The following is a 23,864-nucleotide window of genomic DNA, read 5'->3' as shown; positions in this document are numbered from 1 at the left end:
TTGTATTGCATTACTAATGGTTATATGCTTTGATTAGCTTAGCATATCCTTCCAGAATTGTCTGCAGCTTTACTGCAGCATTTTAGTGAATTCCACTATTCCTCAAGTTGCTGTCTGTGTCCTGAGCAGGTACCTCTCACTGCTTAGCTCTTCAGGCAGTAATACTGGGTCACTTGCAGCAGTCACCATCTCAGTAGTTCTGTTCCAAGAAGTGATGTTGCCTTTCTATTTATCCACGGATCTTCTTGTGCACAGAGTGAGCTGGATCCTCTCAGACTCCATGAGATGATACTCAGGGTCTAGGAACGGAACTTCAGAGCAGTACTGCTACTGCACACACAACCACTGTTGCTACCCAGAACTTTTTGACTGTCAGAACAGGCAAGGGCAGTAAAGAGACTTCTCTAGTTAATTAAGTTCCATGAGAATTGATGAAATCCATGCCTACGGTGCCATCTTAGAGAAGCTGAACCACCACAGAAGCCATAAGTTCACAAAGACATAAAGCACAGAACTACTCAGCAGCAAGTCACTCTTTCACTCAGAGAAACCAGCAGCTCCAAAGCATTTCCAGCTTTAGGCCAATGGGAATGCATCTGTAAGTTTGAATCAAATCCTAGCAGCATAAAAAGACAAAACATTCCCAGTAGCACTCAAGGTTAAACAGTACAGGCTACAAACCTTGTCTCATCTCTGGCTGCAGAGAAGAAAGAGAAGAATTTTGATTAAGGAGCTGAAGAAGAAAGAAAAAGAGCCTGAAGTTCAAAGGTCTTCAGTGAGACACAAGAACATGGCCTACCTGCACATGAGGCAAGGCCAAAAGCTCACAATAGAAAGACCACTAAAATACAAGAGGACAGATGGAAAATGAAATAGAAAAGGAACAGAAGTTGAGAGATAGTGAAGGGAGCTGAAATTCCCCTTCTCATATTCTGTAGGGAAACTGCTTTCATAAATCCACTGATTCACACTGGTTGCAGCTAGCAGAGTTCACCATTCTTTCCCACACCAAGACACCCACATTCATTTGCACCAGCCTTTGGCACAGTTGTTAGGATTGAAGCGTGACAGTTTGGAAATATAACAAGTGGCGTGAATCCCAAAATCTTCTTGCAATACTTGCAGCAGACAGACATCCCCTGCTTTGGGATACGCACCAAAGACCCATCTTTCAAATTCTGGTACACAGACCACTAACCAGTTATTCCTATGTATGACTCGGATTTTAAAATTGCTACACCCCCAGTGACCAAAATCTTCAGCCTTACAATGTACAGCTGTGAACTCTTCTGAGGATTAGCAGTTTCTTTGGCCTATTAGACAATATGGCATGGAACAATAAATGGATTTGAACTTGATGCTAAGAGGGAGAACCCTGCACACTGCCACTCTCTAGCAGGAGTCAAGGATGGTTTTTCAAAATGCTTACCTTGGTCACAGAGGCTACAAGCCTCTTTCTGGATGACAAGTGCTTCCTATATTGCTTTAGGAAGCTGTCTCCTGCACTCAGATTCCTGTCCAGTCCTGAGCGGTTGCCAAGATGTCCCAGTGCAGTTGAATGCAGAACTGGAGTTGCAGCCAGATCTCCACTGACAGTGCTGCTTGGGACTGACGACTGCCTTTCAAGGCGCTTCCAGATGAGCTTAGCGTTGGCTTTATCGAGTCTCTTGTTAGCTCTGAAACATTCCAAAGCACACAAAGAGTTACCTTTGGTAGTAACGCTTTCCCAAAGTTAGTCTCCAGGTCCTTGAGTATTATTTGGCTTGTGAGATGAAGGGCCTCCAAAAATAGCCCATCATTTGACCTGAGCTGGTTTGGAGGGTCTGTTTCTAAGATGCCACACCAGGTGCGAGGAGCAGCAAGTGTCACCAACGCCTAGGACTGCTCAGCATGAGGGCTTCAAAGCCTTCTGTGAAAGCCATGTGTTTACCTAGCTTCTTCTGGAAGGCACCAGCATAACAACTCTGGGCTGGCCCCCCTTCCCAAGGGAAGCTCAAAGCTCAGAGCCGCCGCCTAAACGGAAGCCAATAAAGATAATTCCTTCACAGAATCCAATGCTGTTTTCTGAGGGGCTTATTCATACTCCAAGTTTTACTTATGGCAGCAATGATGGCAGAACTAATCTTTCTTTCCTGTTCATACTCAAAGAGTAATGGACATGAAATTGATCTTTGGTGTGGTATGCAGGATGAAGAAATTATAAAGACTGCTAAAAAAAGCTACCAGTTAAAACCATATCAACTTGAGAAGTATGCTGTTAATGCAATAATGTTGCTGCTGTGGTGTTCCTGCTGAAATACTAAAGAGAAATGAAGAGAAGGCTGATGAAGGGGAAGGGTCTTGCAGAATTATGGCATCTCATGCTTCCACACATGACGCTGAGCAGGTGGAGAAGAGTGATTTGGAAGGAAGATGCATGAGGAAACAGGAGTCACTTTTATTACCACTCCAAAAAATATGGACTTGCCTTTCCAGTTCCTTTGCTCGTCTAGTTTTCACTTCTTTCAGATACAGCTCCTTGTACTTTGCCACTTCTGCCTGTGCACATTCTTTTGCAAAACTACTGCCTTGCGGAGTGTTTTTTATCTTGTCCAATTTACATTCAACATCTCCAGTTCTGTCTTTTAGCTGGTTTCTCAGGGAAGCACGATGACTTGCTCTGATGTGTTCTACTCTGTCCTGGGAGGCTGCCTGTGCCTGAAAGAGAGAGTGCACCTTCAACCACCACAAAGAAAAAGAGAACTCTCCCCACCTGTCAAGTGTATGTACCCAAGTTCGAGGGCCCAGCTTGGCTCAGAGAGGCAGCTGTGCCTCCTCACTAGCATCAGCAAGCAAGGCAGAACCCTGAGTTACTCCTGTAAGTAATTCTTTTCACTCAGGATGAAGCCCAAAGCAGTGCTACTATTCAAAGCTACTAATGAAAGGCCACTATCTCTGTAGGACAGGGCATAGAGAGCACTTTGAGGCCACTTGCTATGAAAGCCAGCTAGATCCTCAGCTGCTTTCTGAGCAGCCTCTATTCAGCAGAATAGAGAATGAACTGATCTCCCCTTGGCTCTCTGGGAAAAATACACCATAACATTTCTCTACAGTAATAGGCAACTAGGCTCAGAAGTCATGAAAAGAGAACTTTTGGAGCAGCTTACTGAGGTACTGGCTTGCAGGTCTCTCTGTAGGGTTTCAATCCTGTTGCTTTGTTGCTGGACAGTTGCTTCCAAACAAGTCTTTTCAAATCTAAGGCTTAACAAGATATAAAGTCCTAATTGAAAAAATCTGCCAGAGCATCAATTCCAAAAAACCAGAGTATAACATACAAAATCAAAAGCAACATTCAAAACCATAATGATTTGCTGTGATACAAGGCTACCTAGCTATCTATTGTGGTTTGCAACCAACTTATGTAGGCAACAGACACTTGGTCCCACTGTGTTGTTCTCTTACCGTTCAATGAGTTCTTCCAGTTGTTTCACAGTCTCCAAATTTTTCAACACCTGCTCCTGCAGTTTTGTGGCAGAAGCTGTTGTTTCTCTTTCCTTCTCCTCCAAGGCAGCCATCAATTTCTTAACACAACACTCAGAATTTAGATATATGTCTTCCACCTCCTACAACTGTAAGGCCACAGAAAGAATCCACTGCTTCATTCTCAAGGCACAAGCTTTCCCTAACTCTGCTCAAGCCCTAGCTAATTCCTTAGGCAAGTACAGGTTGCCTTTCTCAAGGTCAGCCTTTTGGCTCCTAGTAAATCCCAGTGAAGATTTGGATGTGGATTGCTCTAGACCTGCATTGCCAACCTTCTGCTGCAGCTGTGGCACTGCATTCTAGGGCAGTGGTGTTCCACAGGCATGAAGTTTTCACTGAGCATGTTATGGGTGCTTTTATTTCTTCAGCTGCAGAATTATGCCTGTCTCCGGAGTGAAGTCAAACTAAGAAATGTTGCTGCCTACCAACAGGTAGCCAAAAAATCAATGATCTGTCTCTCCCCCTTTTCCAGCTAAGCAGCCCCATGCTGCCAGGGGGAAGCAGGGAAAACTTCACTGCTTCTATTCAAAACTAGAAATGCCACTCAAAGGCCACTTGCTGTGAAAGCAAGGCTCTCAGCTGCTTTCTGAAAAGCCTGTATTCTGAAGAATGCAGTAACCAAGCTCCCCTTGGCTCTCCAGGAAAACCTCACCATAAAATGTGCCCACAGAAATCGGTAATTAGGCTCAGGAGTCATGAAAAGTGAAATTTTTGAGCAGCTTACTGAGGCAGACGCTTGCAGGTCTCTCTGCAGGGCTTCAATCCTGTTGTTTTGTTGGCAGAAAGTGGCTTCCAATGCAGCATTCTGAATTTCAAGGCTTAAAAAGAAATACAAGGCTTATTGCCAGAACACACGAGAACAAGGAACAATTCCAGATAAACAGCATGAAGTTACACAGCCAAAGAGTATCACTCAAAATTAGAGTATCAATCCTGTGGTTTCCACCCAGAATCTGCAAGCAACAGACACCTCGTCTCACTGTGTTGTTCCCTCACCGTAGCATGTGTTCTTCCAGTTGTTTCACAGAAGTCTCGTGGTCAAAGTATTCTGACACAAAATGCTGGGCAGCAGCTTGCTCTTGTCTATCTTTCTCCTTGAAGGCAGCCATCAAGTTCTGAACACAATGCTCAGAATTTAGATATTTCTCTTCCATCTCCTGCAACTTTAAAGCCACAGAAAGAACCCACAGTTGTCAGGTGAGCTTTTATACAGAGGAGTCAGCTGCTGCCCAAGGATTCATGTGCTGCAGCTATCTGCCCATACCCTCTGCCCAAAGAACTGCAATCACCTCCAGTACCTTCAATGCTCTACTTCTACTAGCAAATGAACACAAGCTGTGCTACTTCCTATTCTTCTACAGCAGCCTCTCCCATCCCTCCACAGATTTCCTAGAGCCTGGTTCTAAGCACTGACACTGCAGCTCCAAGCCTTCTGGGGACCTGTGATGATGCTCTTTGTAATGACTTTATGTGCTACTGCATGAAAGCATGAACTGACATGCTTTTATTTCTAAAGAAGGAAGGAGTCTTGGAAGTGTCAGAGGAAAACTGCTCCAGTGCACCTGCTCTGGAGCACAGCACGCTGCCAGGGGAGCATGGGGAGTTTTCTCAAGTGGCAGAGATTTCAAGTGCAGCACTGAGAGAGGTGCCAGCTCCCACTGAGTGGGAAGTGGTGGATCCCTGAGGAAAGGCAGCTTTGCCTCAGTGTGGTGGGGCCATGAGGGACAGCAGCAGTTACATCCCAGTGAGCACCATTTCAGAAAGGCTCCCAGGTGAACTGCACCATCAGACCTGCTCTGGAGTTTGGAATCACCCTGGGCTGCTTGGGGAGGGTTCTTAAACCAGGAAGACCTTGAATGTAGAGCAGAGAGAGGAATCCCACACCCCTGACAGTGAAGTGGGGAAACACTGAGGAAAGGCAGCTCTATGTCAACACTGTGGGTGGGGAGAGCAGAGGCAAATGGGACAGAGGCAGATTAAAATACAATATAATCTTTACTTCCTTACATTTCTCTCCTGCTTCATGGGATGCTGTCTTTTTCTTTTTCAAGGTGTATTAGAAAAATAGGCACCCACAGCTTCATTCTCAAGGCACAAGCTTTCCCTAACTCTGCTCAAGCCCTAGCTGTTTCCTTAGGCAAGTACAGGTTGCCTTTCTCAAGGTCAGCCTTTTGGCTCCTAGTAACTGCCAGTGAAGATTTGGATGTGGATTGCTCTAGACCTGCATTGCCAACCTTCTGCTGCAGCTGTGGCACTGCATTCTAGGGCAGTGGTGTTCCACAGGCATGAGATTTTTGCTGAGCATGTTATGGGTGCTTTTATTTCTTCAGCTGCAGAATTATGCCTGTCTCCGGAGTGAAGTCAAACTAAGAAATGCTGCTGCCTACCAACAGGTAGCCAAAAAATCAATGATCTGTCTCTCCCCCTTTTCCAGCTAAGCAGCCCCATGCTGCCAGGGGGAAGCAGGGAAAACTTCACTGCTTCTATTCAAAACTAGAAATGCCACTCAAAGGCCACTTGCTGTGAAAGCAAGGCTCTCAGCTGCTTTCTGAAAAGCCTGTATTCTGGAGAATGCAGGAACCAAGCTCCCCTTGGCTCTCCAGGAAAACCTCACCATAAAATGTGCCCACAGAAATCGGTAATTAGGCTCAGGAGTCATGAAAAGTGAAATTTTTGAGCAGCTTACTGAGGCAGACGCTTGCAGGTCTCTCTGCAAAGCTTCAATCCTGTTGTTTTGTTGGCAGAAAGTGGCTTCCAATGCAGCATTCTGAATTTCAAGGCTTAAAAAGAAATACAAGTCTTATTGCCAGAACCCACGAGAACAAGGAACAATTCCAGATAAACAGCATGAAGTTACACAGCCAAAGAGTATCACTCAAAATTAGAGTATCAATCCTGTGGTTTCCACCCAGAATCTGCAAGCAAGAGACACCTCGTCTCACTGTGTTGTGCCCTCACCGTAGCATGTGTTCTTCCAGTTGTTTCACAGAAGCCTCGTGGTCAAGGTATGCTGACAGATGCTGCTGCAGTTCCAGGGCAGCAGCTTGCTCTTGTCTATCTTTCTCCTCCAAGGCAGCCATCAAGTTCTGAACACAACGCTCAGAATTTAGATATTTCTCTTCCATCTCCTGCAACTTTAAAGCCACAGAAAGAACCCACAGTTGTCAGGTGAGCTTTTATACAGAGGAGTCAGCTGCTGCCCAAGGATTCATGTGCTGCAGCTATCTGCCCATACCCTCTGCCCAAAGAACTGCAATCACCTCCAGTACCTTCAATGCTCTACTTCTACTAGCAAATGAACACAAGCTGTGCTACTTCCTATTCTTCTACAGCAGCCTCTCCCATCCCTCCACAGATTTCCTAGAGCCTGGTTCTAAGCACTGACACTGCTGCTCCAAGCCTTCTGGGGACCTGTGATGATGCTCTTTGTAATGACTTTATGTGCTACTGCATGAAAGCATGAACTGACATGCTTTTATTCCTAAAGAAGGAAGGAGTCTTGGAAGTGTCAGAGGAAAACTGCTCCAGTGCACCTGCTCTGGAGCACAGCACGCTGCCAGGGGAGCATGGGGAGTTTTCTCAAGTGGCAGAGATTTCAAGTGCAGCACTGAGAGAGGTGCCAGCTCCCACTGAGTGGGAAGTGGTGGATCCCTGAGGAAAGGCAGCTTTGCCTCAGTGTGGTGGGGCCATGAGGGACAGCAGCAGTTACATCCCAGTGAGCACCATTTCAGAAAGGCTCCCAGGTGAACTGCACCATCAGACCTGCTCTGGAGTTTGGAATCACCCTGGGCTGCTTGGGGAGTGTTCTTAAACCAGGAAGACCTTGAATGTAGAGCAGAGAGAGGAATCCCACACCCCTGACCGTGAAGTGGGGAAACACTGAGGAAAGGCAGCTCTATGTCAACACTGTGGGTGGGGAGAGCAGAGGCAAATGGGACAGAGGCAGATTAAAACACAATATAATCTTTACTTCCTTACATTTCTCTCCTGCTTCATGGGATGCTGTCTTTTTCTTTTTCAAGGTGTATTAGAAAAATAGGCACCCACAGCTTCTTTCTCAAGGCACAAGCTTTCCCTAACTCTGCTCAAGCCCTAGCTATTTCCTTAGGCAAGTACAGGTTGCCTTTCTCAAGGTCAGCCTTTTGGCTCCTAGTAACTGCCAGTGAAGATTTGGATGTGGATTGCTCTAGACCTGCATTGCCAACCTTCTGCTGCAGCTGTGGCACTGCATTCTAGGGCAGTGGTGTTCCACAGGCATGAGATTTTTGCTGAGCATGTTATGGGTGCTTTTACTTCTTCAGCTGCAGAATTATGCCTGTCTCCGGAGTGAAGTCAAACTAAGAAATGCTGCTGCCTACCAACAGGTAGCCAAAAAACCAATGATCTCTCTCTCCCCCTTTTCCAGCTAAGCAGCCCCATGCTGCCAGGGGGAAGCAGGGAAAACTTCACTGCTTCTATTCAAAACTAGAAATGCCACTCAAAGGCCACTTGCTGTGAAAGCAAGGCTCTCAGCTGCTTTCTGAAAAGCCTGTATTCTGGAGAATGCAGGAACCAAGCTCCCCTTGGTTCTCCAGGAAAACCTCACCATAAAATGTGCCCACAGAAATTGGTATTTAGGCTCAGGAGTCATGAAAAGTGAAATTTTTGAGCAGCTTACTGAGGCAGACGCTTGCAGGTCTCTCTGCAAAGCTTCAATCCTGTTGTTTTGTTGGCAGAAAGTGGCTTCCAATCCAGCATTCTGAATTTCAAGGCTTAAAAAGAAATACAGGTCTTATTAAAAAAAATTCTCCAAGGAGAGCACCAATTCCAGATGTACAATGTGAACAAACAACATCAAAAGCAAGAGTGTCCTTCAAAATCAGAGCATGTGTCCTGTTGTTTCTTCCCAAGTCTTACAAGCAACAGACACCTCATCTCACTGTGTTGTTCCCTCACCATAGAACGTGTTCTTCCAGTTGTTTCACAGAAGCCTCGTGGTCAAGGTATGCTGACAGATGGTGCTGCAGTTCCAGGGCAGCAGCTTGCTCTTGTCTATCTTTCTCCTCCAAGGCAGCCATCAAGTTCTGAACACAACGCTCAGAATTTAGATATTTCTCTTCCATCTCCTGCAACTGTAAAGCCACAGAAAGAACCCACAGTTGTCAGGTGAGCTTTTATACAGAGGAGTCAGCTGCTGCCCAAGGATTCATGTGCTGCAGCTATCTGCCCATACCCTCTGCCCAAAGAACTGCAATCACCTCCAGTACCTTCAATGCTCTACTTCTACTAGCAAATGAACACAAGCTGTGCTACTTCCTATTCTTCTACAGCAGCCTCTCCCATCCCTCCACAGATTTCCTAGAGCCTGGTTCTAAGCACTGACACTGCTGCTCCAAGCCTTCTGGGGACCTGGGATGATGCTCTTTGTATTCACTTTATTTGCTAGTGCATGAAAGCATGAACTGACATGCTTTTATTCCTAAAGAAGGAAGGAGTCTTGGAAGTGTCAGAGGAAAACTGCTCCAGTGCACCTGCTCTGGAGCACAGCACGCAGCCAGGGGAGCATGGGGAGTTTTCTCAAGTGGCAGAGATTTCAAGTGCAGCACTGAGAGAGGTGCCAGCTCCCACTGAGTGGGAAGTGGTGGATCCCTGAGGAAAGGCAGCTTTGCCTCAGTGTGGTGGGGCCATGAGGGACAGCAGCAGTTACATCCCAGTGAGCACCATTTCAGAAAGGCTCCCAGGTGAACTGCACCATCAGACCTGCTCTGGAGTTTGGAATCACCCTGGGCTGCTTGGGGAGTGTTCTTAAACCAGGAAGACCTCGAATGTAGAGCAGAGAGATGAACCCCACACCCCTGACCGTGAAGTGGGGAAACACTGAGGAAAGGCAGCTCTATGTCAACACTGGGGGTGGGGAGAGCAGAGGCAAATGGGACAGAGGCAGGTTAAAGCCCAATATAATCACTACTTCCTTGCATCACTCTCCTTCCATCTCCCAGAATACTCTTTTGTCCATTTTCATGATGAACAGGAAAGTAACAAGCACACCATGATTTATTTCTGTTGGGACAGCCTTTCCATACCTCCACTTTAACCTTCTCCAACTCTTCCTGCAGGCGCAGTTTCTCTTCCTCCACGTCAGCTTCATGTCTTGTAGTCACCGCAAGAGCAGTCCTAAAGCATCCAAAATTTGATAGGAAACGTCCAATTTGGCATAATTTTCCCCTGATTGCTCCCAAATCAACTGTTTCCCCTTTTCCTATAAGTACAGTGAAAGGAAAGCCAAGTACATGCAAGCTTGCAGAATGCAGCCTAGAAGGGACCTCAGGACATCTCCAGTCCCACTGCCTCCAGAGTGCATCCTTGATGTCAGGCCCTGCTATTTAGGGCTCCTTCTGCTGCTCTTCAAAATCCCCCTGGATGCACCAACTCCTGGGGCAAGTTGTTCAACTGCCTGACCATCTACAGGGCAAGACATTTTGTCTTTTTGTTTGGCTGGAACCCATCATTTCCCCTTGGACAAGTTGCTTCTCTTTCTCCCAATGCTCCCATTCGTACCACTTAATGCACCAGCTGTTCCTTTGCTTAAAGCCCACTCTCCTGCCGAGCAACCTTGCTGCTGAGCTAATGGCAAGTTTCCCAGTGAGTTCTGGTATGTGTGGGGAGAGCACACCACAGACAACACTTTCTGACGGTCCCCAGTGGACAAAGTACAAGAGTACCGAAGGTCGGAGAGCAGCCAAGAGCAGACCTGCATTTCCCAGTCACATGGGGATCTCCTTCCATGTGGCTCTTCCTTCTTTTTCTAAGCTCATTCCCACACCTCTCCTCAGTCACACTTGCTGACAACTGAGGAGGCCTGTGTGCTGTTTAGACAAATCCCTCACCTTTCACCCTGCTCAGCAGCATGCCCATCAGCTGCTTTTTTCCGAAGACATTCCAGCATCTCTTCATGCTGTTTGGAGACTGCAAGATCTAAGGGGGTATATCCCTCCTGAAAGATGAGAGAATCTCTATTAGAAAAACAAAGACAAGCTCGCACCTGTTCAAAAGAGAAGCTTTACCCGCATGCCAAGGTTACCTGGTTCTCAGCATCACTACTGGCATTATGCTCAAGCAACAGCCCTGCTACAGTCGTGTTACCAGACAGGACAGCCAGGTGAAGGGCAGTGTTGCCGTCAGTATTTGCCAGATTTGGGTCTGCACCATGTTCTAGCAGAACAGACACACATTTCTCTTGCTGGCACTGTACTGCCTGGGAATGACACACAAAAAATGGGGGAAGACTTTCAACATTTTTGTGTCACTCTTGTCACAACTCGCTCATCTCCTCAATGCTGCAATTGAAGGACATCTTCAAAGATTTAGATAACAGAGGCCTAAGCCACGCCAAGTAACAACATGCATGCTTCTATGGCCCTTCTGTGTAAGGAATCATGCAAGACACCTCTCCTGCAATGCACTGTCAATAAGCTCCACTTACAAGATCAGAACACAGTCCACTTATCCTCATCAGTGGAGTGCTTTTTAAGTTCTCAGCCACATTCAGCTTGCAGTTCTTCCCTGCTTGATATCTGATGACATCTGCGTGGCCATTCACAGAAGCAAGATGCAGAGGCGCCCTAAAAATGAAACAGATAGTCTCAGCACAGAAAAAAAGATGATAATATCAGTGTCTTTACATAGCCTTGGGGACCCTGCCCAGCCTCTATTCCTCCCACTTGCTGCTGCTGCATCAGCCACCGGGCAGAAGAGAATGGGCGAGGTCCGAGCAGCTGCAAACAGCCCTGCAGAGACCACGGCAAAGCGGCAGGCCGGCAGCATGCACTACCAACAGTGCTGGAGCCGAGAAGGCAGCTCCCAGCCGTGAAAAGCTCCAGAGTTCACTGCTGTCCAGCTGACAGGACAAATCTCGCTTTTCAAGCCATTAGCTTGAACGCGATTCCACACACAGCCTTAAGAGCGCTGCTTCCACATGGCATCCAAAGCTGCTGGGGGGATTGGTCATCAGCACCATGCTGATGCTCTCGTTCTGCCTTTCCCTTACGAGAAGCCTGCCGAGAACTAGTGGAGCTCGGCTCAGAAATTGCCGCAGCAGCGCCTGCCAGAAGCAGCCAAGGTGTCCCCTCGGTGGCCCATAGAACTGACCGCCTCTGCTGGTCTGGCGGGTCGATGCCGGCTCTCCTATAATACCAGCGCCACCGTCTCAGCCAGGCCAGGTCGCCGCGGGCAGCCGCGCGGTGCAGCCTGCCCCGGACCTTCTCACTGGCGGCACCGCTGGTGGCGGCACAGGGCTGCCCACACCGGCTGCTGGATGGCGACTGCTGTCGCCTAGTAATGAAGAGTCCCCTGACTCTCTTCTGTAGGGCGTGCAACGCCATGGCCCTGCTGGGGGCAATCCAGCAGCGCGAAGCACCCGGCGCGCTGCTTGCCTCCGGGTGGGGATGGCAATGGGGGACAATGAAATGAAAGCGACGAGGACTTGCGCTCGCAAGAGAGAGGCCAAGTCGCCCCGCGCGGTGGCTGCGGCCAGGAGCCTCCGAGGCGGCGGCAGGGACGCGCAGTGCTCCCAACGCGGAACGAGCTGCTGCTCCCAGAGAGGGTTGGGCAGCTCTGAGCGCCGGCTCCGGGGAACGGCAAAACCGCGGGCAGCAACAGAACCGCGGCACCAACATAACCACGAGCAACGAGAGAACCGCGGCACCACGCGTGAGCGGCGCCTCAACGGCCAGAGGCACGCGGGGAGCGATCGATGCCGTGAGCGTGTGGCACGGGCACGAGGACAGAAATGGCACGGGCACAGGCTCGGGCGCGGCCGTGAGGGCGGCCTCGGCGGGCTCCCCGAAGGAGGCTGCCCGCGGCCCGTGAGGCGGCCGGCGGCCCCGGGCTCTGCCTGCCCTCAGGCGGCCCCGGGGCACGGTCGGAGCCGACGCTGCCGCAGCGCTCTCGCAGCTCTCGCAGCTCTCGCCTCCCTCGCTCTGGGTTCTTCCCTCAGCGCGTGGCCACGGTGCCGCTGCGCACGCGTCCCCGAAATGGAGCTCAGGGTGGGCTCGGATCCCAGTCCGAGCGGGCGGCGGCCGCCGCAGGTCTCGAGATGATCGCTCCAAGGCTGCAATAGCGGAGTATGCGATCGTATGGAAGCCTGGTTACTGATTTAGGCATTTAGGTATCCTGGAAGGTAATAAGTCTTATGAGGAATGACTGAGGGAACTGAGGGTTTTTAGCCTAGGGAAAAGGAAACAGCAGGGAGACGTTATCGCTCTCCAAGATGATCTGAAAAGGAACCTGTAGCCAGCTGGGGGGTGAGTCTCTTATGCCAGGTAACAAGTCAGAGGACAAGAGGAAATGCTTCAAGTTGTACCAGGATAGGTTTATACTGGATAAGAAGAAAAACATCACAGAAGGGTTTGTCGAGCAGTGGAAGATGCTGCCTAGGGAAGTGGCTGAGTCACCATCCCTGGAACTATTTAAAAGATTACAAAGTGCAGAAGTGGCACTCAGGGACATTGTTCAGTGGTGGACTCGGCAGTGCTGGGTTGACAATGGGACTTGACAACCTTAAGGATGATTTTCAACCTAGACAATCCTGCAATTCTATGACAGTAGAGTCTCTAAAATGAAAAGCCGTATTTTGATGGGCATATGTGTTTCATGAGTGCCGCCCATAACCACTAGGCATGCTGCGTCTCTGAAATGCAGCAGGTGTGTTGGACATGCAAGTACTTAAAACAGCTCCACAAGAGTGATGCCAAGTGGCTTTAAAGGGATTTCCTTCACTGAAATAGAGTTCTGCAGATCTGTAGGGATTGTACGTGGCCATTTTCCTTGGCTTGCGTCTACTTTTGAACCAGGGTATGAACTGGAACTAGGTTTGTCTTTATTCATCATTTGTTCTAGCACCTGTTATGAGGCTATTAAAATATGTTCTTTTCACATCCCAAAATTAGAGACCTGCTCTTGGTTACTCCATATGTGAAACATGCTGAAGTCCCACCATTTTGCAAGTGTGATAGCAATAATATCCATCCGTATTAGTGCTGAGGAACTGAGTCCCTGCCGTGGGTGGTACATGCAAAAAGTCCATAGCACATAAATCTGCGGTTCTTGGGGACAGTTGTTTCACATAGGACTAGACATGACATAAAGTGCATATAATTGTGGGTCATTTTGGGTATGTTCTGATTTCCCCAGAAGTGACCTTGAAGTATTCCAAATAAAAACCAGCAGCCAATATCCACATCTAAAGCTATTTACCCTGAGCTTATAGGTTGTTTTGGTGAGTACTTCCACAACTGCTTCAGGCAGAATCCAGTCAATCAGTTTGCAGGGGAAAGCCCATGAAGGAATAAGGGCAACCTCTTTCATGCTGAGTGGATTGCCAACATTTTGGGTTACAAAGGAGATGAAGACCGGTGACAGCGGCGAAGTCATTGCACGTGGTGGGGGGGGGACGAAGCCGAAGACTCGGGCGGAAGAGAGAGGCTGGGTCAGGAGGCGACCGTGAGGCTGCAGAAGCTCAGAGGTTCTTCATGTGGGTGCTCCCCTCAGAGGCAGCAGCTCGAGCCGTTCCTGTGTTACTGCAGGGAAATACGGAACGAGATGTCTGAGACTGTGCTGTGGGAAAGGCGGGGTCAGAGCGGCAGGGAGGCCGGACCAGACGCTGTGAGTAGGGGCTGTGGCAGGTGTGTCCAGTGCTGTGAGTAGGGGCTGTGGCAGGTGTGTCAAACACTGTGAGTAGGGGCTGTGGCAGGTGTGTCCAGTGCTGTGAGTAGGGGCTGTGGCAGGTGTGTCTATTGCTGTGAGTAGGGGCTGTGGCAGGTGTGTCCAGTGCTGTGAGTAGGGGCTGTGGCAGGTGTGTCTATTGCTGTGAGTAGGGGCTGTGGCAGGTGTGTCCAGTGCTGTGAGTAGGGGCTGTGGCAGGTGTGTCAAGCGCAGCCCCTCACGTGGCTGGAGCCGCCCGCCCTGCAGGGGCTGCGCTTCCAGCAGGGAAAGCCTTTTGGCCCTGGGTGTGTGACTGCCAGTTTTGTGAATGGTCAGACTGGGAATTTTCTGTAACACCCGTGATAGACTTAGAAAGTTACTTTCTGCTAAATGGGGCTAAGTTGGCACCGACACAGAGGCATACAAACATACATGCAGACGGCCTGTATGAAAATGTAGTATAGAAAGCAAAATGCTTGTTAAGTTTGGTGTAATTTCCAACATTGCTCTGCTACAGTGATGCCACTGGGCAGCTCAACTCTCATATAATTTGGGGGTGATGCCATGGTACAGTATACCGTAGGGGATTTGGCTAATGGAACACTGTCCAAGTTTGGGACAAATTTTAGGAAAAAAGACCTCCAAAGGGTCCCCTCCCCCCCTTGCAATTCCTTCCTTCACTAAGCTCGGAAAGAATTTTCTTCAGGGGAAAGTGGAAAAAACTTTTTATTAACAAAATACAAAAGAAACACTTCCCAGCACAGACCCAGATTGAGATGAACTCGGCAGATCTTCGCCGGGAAGGGCAGCAGAGCTTCTTTGGCAGACTTCCAGAGGTGGTCTCCGAAGTTCAGATCCGTGTCCTATGGAGCCGGTGCAAATCTTAGGCATGGGGGGGGGGGGGGGGGGGAAGGGAGAGGGGCAGTTTAGGCAGCCGGGGGGGGAAAAGCAGCTGAGCAGCTGAGGGGAGGGGGGCAGCAGAAGCAGCGGCAAGCAGCAGCCAAAGCAGCGAGCAGCGGAAGCAGCGGCAAAAAGCCCCAAAAGCCGAAAAACACCCGGCTAGATAAAACAGCCCGGGGGAGGGGCCGGCAGCTCCATGGTGGGGGGTAGGGAGAGGAGCTAGTCAAAACATAACCCATAACAAAGACCTTTCTAGAACACTTCTTCCTATCTTTAGAGACTACTCGTTGCCTATAAATTTCTGAAAAACAGATAGCAAACAAAACCTAATTCAAACAGGAATGCATTTTACTATGACTAGTGTGGGAGTCCAGGGTTTTTCCCTGGCTCCTTTGGGGGTGCAAAAACCCCCCTGGCAGACCCCTCAGAGACCCCTGAGTGCTGCCCAGGAGCTGCAGGGGCTGGATTTGGCTCCTTGGGAGAACCTGCCCACATTGAGAGAAGAGACACAGAAAATAATGATGAGTAGAGTGCAAATTAGAATGTTAGAACGTAGATAAATAGGTTTCCTTGAATGTTTATGATAAGGGACACGTGGCCAAGATGGAGAATTTGGGGGGTGGACACCTTTTCCTCCTTCTTCTCCATGTCATCCATGTTGGGTGACACGTTGGCACTCTTGGATTGGTTGGGGTCAGGGCTGGACCATTTAATAAAATTGTATTGTATTGGTAAAATTTTGTAAACATGTAATACGTAGTACTAACTATATAAGATAAGCCCTGCCTTGACCAGGCGGATTCCACCATGGATGCCAGGCTGAGCAGACCGCTGCTGGCCAGGCAAAATGTCCCAGAGATAAGAAATAATAAACTGTCCTTGGAAAAAGAGAAAACTGTCTCCGGCAGTCTCTCTTCGGCGGCTTCGGGGAAAACCAGGTTTTGAACCACCCTTCGTGTCCCTCTGGGGTGATCTCGGGGAAAAGGAGAAACCCCAGACTGGGACACCTGGCGTCCCTGGCTGAGCATTGACATCTGGCATCCCCCTGGCTGGGCAGTGACATCTGACGTCTCTGGATGCACCACAGCCCACAAAGGTGGGTGCGGACCCCCAGAAGGGCAAGCTCAAGAAGATGCACAGAGATGGAGGAGACCCCCCCAGGCAGAGACATTTGGCACGGACCCTAGTGGATCCTTGTAGCCTGCAAAGGCAGGTACAGACCCCCAAAAGACAGAACTTCAGAAGAGGCACGCTGTTGAAAAGGACTTTGGAGGAGATTTATGGCCCTCTGCCAAGAAAAGCCGAGTTCCAGACGCGAGTCGGAGAGGAGGTGTCCCGGGAAGCCTCGCTCCTGTGCACTGCTGGTCGGTTTCAGGAACCTCCGAATCGATTTTGGACGGATTGCTTTTGGGTAAGATGGTTCAGAATCAGACACATCATAGGATTCCCACCTAGCCATGAGCAGGGGGTGGGAGGTTTACGGCTGCCTTTCTATCAGCAGGCGGAGAAAGCAATTAAAGTTCCTCAGAGACTGGGGAAGGATTCTCACCTAGCTATGAGCTGGGGGAGGGAAGTTTATGACTGCCTTGCCAGCAGCAGGTGGTTCAGCAAGGGCCTTGCCATCAGCAAGGCCAGGGAAAAAATTAATTTAGAAATATTTCCAAGTGAGTTACAGGACATACATTTTTGCTATTTCACCCCTTCAGAAACCCTGACCCCAGAAGGCGGGAGGGCGCTACAGGCGACTCCCCGGGCCTGGGGGACAGAGGGGAGGGGGAAGGGACCACGAAAAAATGCGGGCTCGGTGCCGCAGGGATGTCCAGGGAGAGGCAACCTGCGGGGACTGGGACGCAGAAGGACAGGACCATGCGGGCGGTTCTCAGCCCAAAGGGGGAAGGGAGCGGCAGCCTTCACACTGACCGGGACAAAAACAGGAAAAAAGCACGGATTCGGTGCATTTAGCTGCAAGGGATGTCCAGGGAGGGGCAACCTGCGGCAATGGCCGGGACGCAGGAAAGCGAGAATTGTGAAAAGACACAGACAGACCTGTCTCCAGCTGTCAGAAATGCTGGGGGAGGAGATGAATGCCCTGTTTCAGGGAAACCTGAGTTGTCCACATTAGAACTGGCAGATTCTATTCTAATGGGGAGAGAAATTTATGCTTTTTAAGTCAAAGGTGAAAAAATTAACAACTTTGAAGCAATTGCAGGCAGCTGCCCGGACAGAGCCGGACAGAGCAAACCCGGGCACAGCAGCGTGAGGTCACAGCTCAGGCTCACCGAGAGAGGGGGGGGAGGCACAGCCACCCTGCTCCAGAGGCTCCGGCAGCACCCCCACTGCTCCCCCTGTGCCTGCACAGACCCAGTGCTGCAGACGGGAGGGGAATGGGGGGTGGAGAGAGGCCAAGAGCTGCTTTTTATCTATACTGTGGAGAACAAACTGAACAAGGGAACAGGACAAGAGAGTCAGTTTTATTTTCAGTTCTTGTATGTTAAACTAAAGGTGTTTGTTTTTGCATTTTTGTTAAAAAAATAGCTGAAACTTTAAGAATGGTAAAGGTATTTTAATAGTATTAGGTATTTTAATAATTGAAGGTATAATAAGGTATTTTGTATTTTATTTGAATATACATCATCTATATTTAGTGATTTGTTATTGGTCAGATATGAGTGGACATTTATTTAAATGTCAACATTGAGTTTTAATTTTCCTATAGTTAATTGTTTTAGAGAAGCCAGTTTATAAGTATTTGCAATATTGTCAATATAAATCAATAGATTTTGAGTTGGATTTTAAAATTTAAATTTAGTTTCTGTATTTAATTTTAAAAGCATTGTAATAAGATTGTATGAATTCTATATTACAGAATGATTTTGTTTTCTGTTTCATTGTTTAATTTGAAATCTTTAAATACTTTAAGTAAGTTTTGGAAAGCCTCCAGATATGTCCTTGAATCAAATGTATGAAGATAATCAGCTAAGTTGTGAACTTAATGTTTCTTTATTTTCCTTTTATTAATTCTCTCTTTTATTTTGGCAGGTCTTTTGTGACCTGACACTTTGATATCTTATGGTTTTGAATATTTTGCAGAATTCCAGAAAATTATTTGAGCTTCATTCTCAGAAAAAAATTTTAATGTTATGGTTTTCCTGAGTTGCTATCATAGAAGCACTGCAGTGTCTTGCCATATTCAAAGTATCTTACTCTAAAGATGAATTGTAGAGAAAATGAGTTGCTAGAGGAGTTTGATTTCTTTTTGAAATGTTTAATTGTAACTTTGTTGTTAAGAGTTGTGGTTTATTTCTTTAATAAGAAGATGTCAGGGAGTTCTCTTCCAATTAGAGTTTAGGCTCTGGCCAAGCCTTAATTCTGACTGAAAAAGAAATTGTGTAAACCCAGGTGTTTTCTGCATCAAAATAATATTCCAATCGTTTGGATTGACAATTTGACTTATCAATATAACAGCTGAAGCTGACTTTGAAGTGAATTTGGTGTTCATTTTCCGGAGATGACCATCTAATTCCTCATTGAATCAAGGTTTGTCAGCTGTCTGCAGACCCTGAGGTGATGACACAGTTTTGTTTTTTTTAAATTGATAATTATCTAATCTTGTTAATGTATACCTGTTATTTAAAGTATTGTTAATTATTGTATTGTGATTACTTGCAGAAGATTGTAAACATTGGGTTTATTTTTTTGTGAGATAATAGTTGAAATAATAATTGAGGGAAAATTTTCCAGTTTTGATCAAAAATATAGAGACAGAGAAAGTTGAAAAGCTTACAAAGTAAGCATTTGGGGGAAGGGTTCTGTTTGTGTCTCCACAGAGAGAGGACGGAGATGGTTGAAGCCTGCAGCAAGATTGAAACACCACAACATATAGCTTCAGTTGTCAAGGAGCAAATGACGGAAGTTCTTCAAGAACAACATGAAAAGATTTTTGCAAATTTTAAGAAGAAAAAGAATCCATCTAAAGGACAATGCTACGACTGTGGAATTTTTGGACATTTTGGGAAAAATTGTCCTCAATCCACAAAGACTTCCAAGCCACCAGAACTTTACCCTAGATGTCGCAGAGGAAGACATCTGGCAAGTGAATGTTATTCTCTGACGGATGTGGACAGAAAACCATTGCCACTGCCAAAAAACATGAAGTGCAGGACCATCTTGTGCTACGACAGAAATGATGGCAGTGCAACAAGGAACAGCAACAACACCGGCACAGACAATACAGTTGTCGGGGACCGTCAATCTGACTCCCTCAGCAGGGTGTTAGGGGACATCCCCTGTGACAGGGATTTGCTGCCCAGGAACGCAGTACATCCTGTCAGCTTCAAAAGTGACTTGTTTTTTTGAATGAAGAATCTGCATCTATACGTACAGGACTGAAAGCACCGTGCCAAAAGAGACAAGATTTTTTGATAATAGGCAGAGACCGGTGCAGCAATTTTGGACTGACAATGTATCCTACTGTTGTTTCAGCAGACTGCTTCAAAGAGATGACAATTTTAGCAAGGGCTCTTCGACCCCCATTGACAATTCCACAAAATACTCAACTGGCAAAAGCGATAGCTCTGCCATCGCATCCATTGGAGCATCAAGCAATGCTGGTGATGGGCGAAGGGCATCCACACTACAATGACCATGTCGAAGTACACACGTTATGGTTGAAGTACATAACCCGTGAACAGCCAAGTATTACTTGGGACTTGATATACCATAACAGGAAAACAACCATCACAGGGATGGTGAACACCGGACATGACAGTGATTTCATATATTTTCTGACCTCGAGAATGGAACTTGATTGTACCTTTGGATCAAATCACAGGCATTGGAGGAAGTTTTGTATGCCTCCAAAGTGAAAATTCAATAACATTCACAGGACCCGGACAGAAGACAGCTATTACTCGTGTAAAAGCCATTCACTGTATGGGGAAGAGATCTCCTTTCACAGTGGAACATGTACCTGACAATGGATTTTTAGTAGGACTTACTGTGGCACTCGCCACTCCACACCGATACGTGGACTCTTTACCATTCCATTTAGTAGTGTTGGGAGAAGAAACACAGCTATATGGTTTGATTTTTCATTGGGACGAACACAAAAAAGACACTCTTTTAATTATAGAATGGGTTTTCCTATCTTACAGATCTCCAAGGACAATTCTTACAGATTCAGAAATGACAGTACAAGTGATAATAAAGGGAAGAACAAGGTTGATGACAATAATGGGCAAGGACTTTTCAATGAACAATGCGGCAAGGACCACAGATTTCTACAATACCAATGAATCAAAAAATGGATGAGGCAGCAGCTTGGCCTCAATCTCAACAAGTAACACCTTTGAACAGACAAATTCCTATAGAGACACACAGACCTGCAGCAGCAGCTCAAGATACTTAAGTTGATTGGACAAATATTCGAATGGACTTGACAAGAAGAAGAAAATGTCCTGCAATTGGGACTGGTGAAATAGCCATGCCAGTGAATTATGATCCACAAGGACAAAACCAAAGATGGCAAAAATTAAATCATGATTTAGTTAAAAATTTTATTAAGGCAATTAGAGATTATGGACTGGGATCTTCATATTTTAAACAGTTTTTAAAAGGTATTCTCAATGAATATGACTTGACTTCATGTGACATGAAATCTCTTGTGTCATTGATACTTATTGACACACAAGGACTTATATGGGAGCACAGATGGAGAAGAGCTTTGAAGGAGCTGCGAAAGAAATACCAAGGTGGTGCTCATGCTAACCTCACCGTGGCAGAATTAGCAGGAGACCCTCCTCACAATGATCCAGTACAACAAGCTGCCAAGATTCCAAGGGGAGTGTTGGCAGACGTCAAGGAAAAAGGATGTGAACTTCTCTTCAAACAAGATTTAAAAGACTTAAGGACTGACAGTGAAAAATGATTGTTTATATGCTGTTGTATCTTATTTTTTGTCAACTGTATTAGGTGAAAAAGAGGATTTACCAGTGATGTAGCCAAGGGAGAGTGTTTGGGAAAATTTAGCATGGACAGTGGGGTTGGAAACAATTTGTTTGAGGCATTCCAGGCAAAAAAGCCATTTTCAACATGTCTGGTGGGATTGACAGTGAAAGAATGGTCCATTCCGGAGGGCATCCCTTCATGGGTGATGTGAGTTGTGACAACTCCTGTGAATGGATGGCATGTGTGGGTTCAATTTCTCCCTGTGGCTATTTCCAAACCAAAAGAATTAGAAATTTTTGGTTCAACAATGGATTTTGGAATTGTATGTGATGTTTTAGGGGTGAAAAAGAACCAAACAATGGATGTTACTCCGAATTAGAATGTATATAGCAATTATATTGTAGTCTCAAACAAACCATCCTTCCGAGTTTTAGCACAGTTATTGTGCCTGGATGGTCTGTTTGACCTTTTTGATCTTTTACCTTTGTAAAAAGAAATTTTGAAAGTAGGTTTTTATATATTAGTGGAGCTTGTTACTATTCTCATTGCTTTGCCATGCATCATCCCATGCACTCGGCATGCCTTGAACAAAGCTGTGAAAAGAGCTCTGGACAAAACCATGAAGGAGGTCTTTTTGCTGCAAACAGAGGGGGGAGATGTGGGAGTCCAGGGTTTTTCCCTGGCTCTTTTGGGGGTGCAAAAACCCACCTGGCAGACCCCTCAGAGACCCCTGAGTGCTGCCCAGGAGCTGCAGGGCCTGGATTTGGCTCCTTGGGAGAACCTGCCCACATTGAGAGAAGAGACACAGAAAATAATGATGAGTAGAGTGCAAATTAGAATGTTAGAACGTAGATAAATAGGTTTCCTTGAATGTTTATGATAAGGGACACGTGGCCAAGATGGAGAATTTGGGGGGTGGACACCTTTTCCTCCTTCTTCTCCATGTCATCCATGTTGGGTGACACGTTGGCACTCTTGGATTGGTTGGGGTCAGGGCTGGACCATTTAATAAAATTGTATTGTATTGGTAAAATTTTGTAAACATGTAATACGTAGTACTAACTATATAAGATAAGCCCTGCCTTGACCAGGCGGATTCCACCATGGATGCCAGGCTGAGCAGACCGCTGCTGGCCAGGCAAAATGTCCCAGAGATAAGAAATAATAAACTGTCCTTGGAAAAAGAGAAAACCGTCTCCGGCAGTCTCTCTTCGGCGGCTTCGGGGAAAACCAGGTTTTGAACCACCCTTCGTGTCCCTCTGGGGTGATCTCGGGGCAGAGGAGGAACCCCAGACTGGGACAGACTAGCAGTAAAAATATTTCTTGCAATGGAACTTTGTAGGGAAGTGATTCAGCCCTTTGAAATACTTTCTTTTCCTTCATCACTAAGAATGGTACATACAATAAAATTTTTATTTCCCTTTCCAGAATAAATCTTCACAGCTTTGTCAAATGTTTGCTTCTGGCAGTATTCTCTTTTACTGAGGTGGCTGATGTGCAGTCACTTTCATTAGTTGATTCTCAGTGTATTAGCAGTCTTCTGTTTTATTAGACCTGTTCTCTAGAAAGATGAGCCAAAACAATAATAACAATAATTTTAAAAAATGGAAAAATACTTTCTTGCTGAAGCCACAGCTAAGTAGGCTCAGGTTGCAAACCCTAAGTTTCTATGAGTATTAGGAAATTACCATTAGTTAGCATTTTGAGAGTATGTCTGTAGTCAGTCTGACCATTTAATAGAAAAATGGAGAGCAAAATGCATTTTTTAACTGGATATATTTGTTTTCTTGCAGCCATCTTAGAAGAAAGGCAAGATGTTTACTTGCAGCATGGCAACACGGGGTAAACACAAGTCATCTCGGTGCTCTTCAGGAGGATTCAATCTCAACTTTTCAAGTGGTCACAAGGTCAGCCACGAATAGTTTCGTTTTTGCAGATTACTCTCCAGCTAAGAACGGGAGACCCTAATTCCATGTCAAGTATTTCAGAATGTTATCAATAAAAAACCCTCTGATTACAATGTCAGCTCTAGTTAGTGACTTTGATAGCTAAACGGGCTAAAATTCACTTTCTTGCTTTTAAAGATAAGGGGATGCTGATGGGGTCATAGAGACACATGTGTTGGAGTCAGTGAGTTAGGGTCTCTCTGAATTCTTCAGAGAGAAATCAGAGTGTAAGCATTGAATAAGGTTTAATAGGAGCTGCAGTGGTTTTAGGAAGTGAAAGGCCTCAAATACCACGGTAGCAGAGAGTGTTTTGCTGAAGGTTGTAAACACATGGATATCTTCAGTAGAGGCTCCAAGCCTATAGTTGTAGACAGGACTTAGGCATAAGAGAGTAACAGTAGGAATATTGCTTCCATTTCTTAGCTAGAACAAGATGGATTCTATGCGTACTTGTGTACATAACGTGGTGAGCTAAGAAACCAGAATTCTAATAGGTTAAGAAGTAGTGGTCTGAGCTTGCATCTTAGCTTGTTGGAGAAATCCTATCCAACAGCATGTATGGGGAGAGTTGCTGCTTTTAGCCATTCACCTTTAGCCACTTGCTTTAGCCATTCTGGCTTCTAGCCATTTGCTTATTGCTGCTGCTTTTGCCATTGCTTGCCATTGCTTTTGCTATTGCCTGTTGAGACTGATGTGCTTTGTAATAAGATGTGCTTTGTAATAAGTAACCTTTTAACTATTAGCTGCTTTGCTTATTTACGATTACCTGACGCGTAAGAGCCTAAGAGCTCCGAGTTAGGTGCCAAGGAGCACCTGGGGGTCAGAAAGAACCCCGCACCACATTCCACATCTGGTGCCCCGTGGCTGTAGCCA

At 46.6% G+C, this 23,864-nt stretch overlaps 1 protein-coding gene and 1 long non-coding RNA gene across 2 annotated transcripts; one reads left to right on the top strand and one right to left on the bottom strand.

Annotated features, from left to right (window-relative positions):
- Nucleotides 1-2,000: 2,000 nt before the first annotated feature.
- Nucleotides 2,001-10,748, bottom strand: LOC306816006 (uncharacterized protein; the record flags this gene model as incomplete). The annotated part of the gene is made up of 11 exons (XM_079332508.1): nt 10,580-10,748; nt 10,386-10,492; nt 9,582-9,672; nt 8,455-8,630; nt 8,177-8,270; nt 6,478-6,653; nt 6,206-6,299; nt 4,516-4,682; nt 4,244-4,337; nt 2,468-2,697; nt 2,001-2,013 (listed from the first exon to the last, which is right to left on the bottom strand). The coding sequence occupies exons 2-11, from the start codon at nt 10,442-10,444 to the stop codon at nt 2,001-2,003; spliced, it is 1,194 nt and encodes a 397-aa protein (XP_079188634.1). The 5' UTR covers nt 10,445-10,492; nt 10,580-10,748.
- Nucleotides 10,749-12,455: 1,707 nt separating this feature from the next.
- LOC306816004 lies at nt 12,456-23,065 on the top strand. The gene is made up of 2 exons (XR_013777550.1): nt 12,456-12,620; nt 22,839-23,065. It is a non-coding gene; the product is annotated as an uncharacterized lncRNA (long non-coding RNA).
- Nucleotides 23,066-23,864: the final 799 nt, after the last annotated feature.

Source organism: Erithacus rubecula (assembly GCF_903797595.1).
Source record: "Erithacus rubecula genome assembly, contig: scaffold_329_arrow_ctg1, whole genome shotgun sequence".
Lineage (NCBI taxonomy): Eukaryota > Metazoa > Chordata > Aves > Passeriformes > Muscicapidae > Erithacus > Erithacus rubecula.
This window is presented reverse-complemented; position numbering and strand designations above follow the sequence as displayed.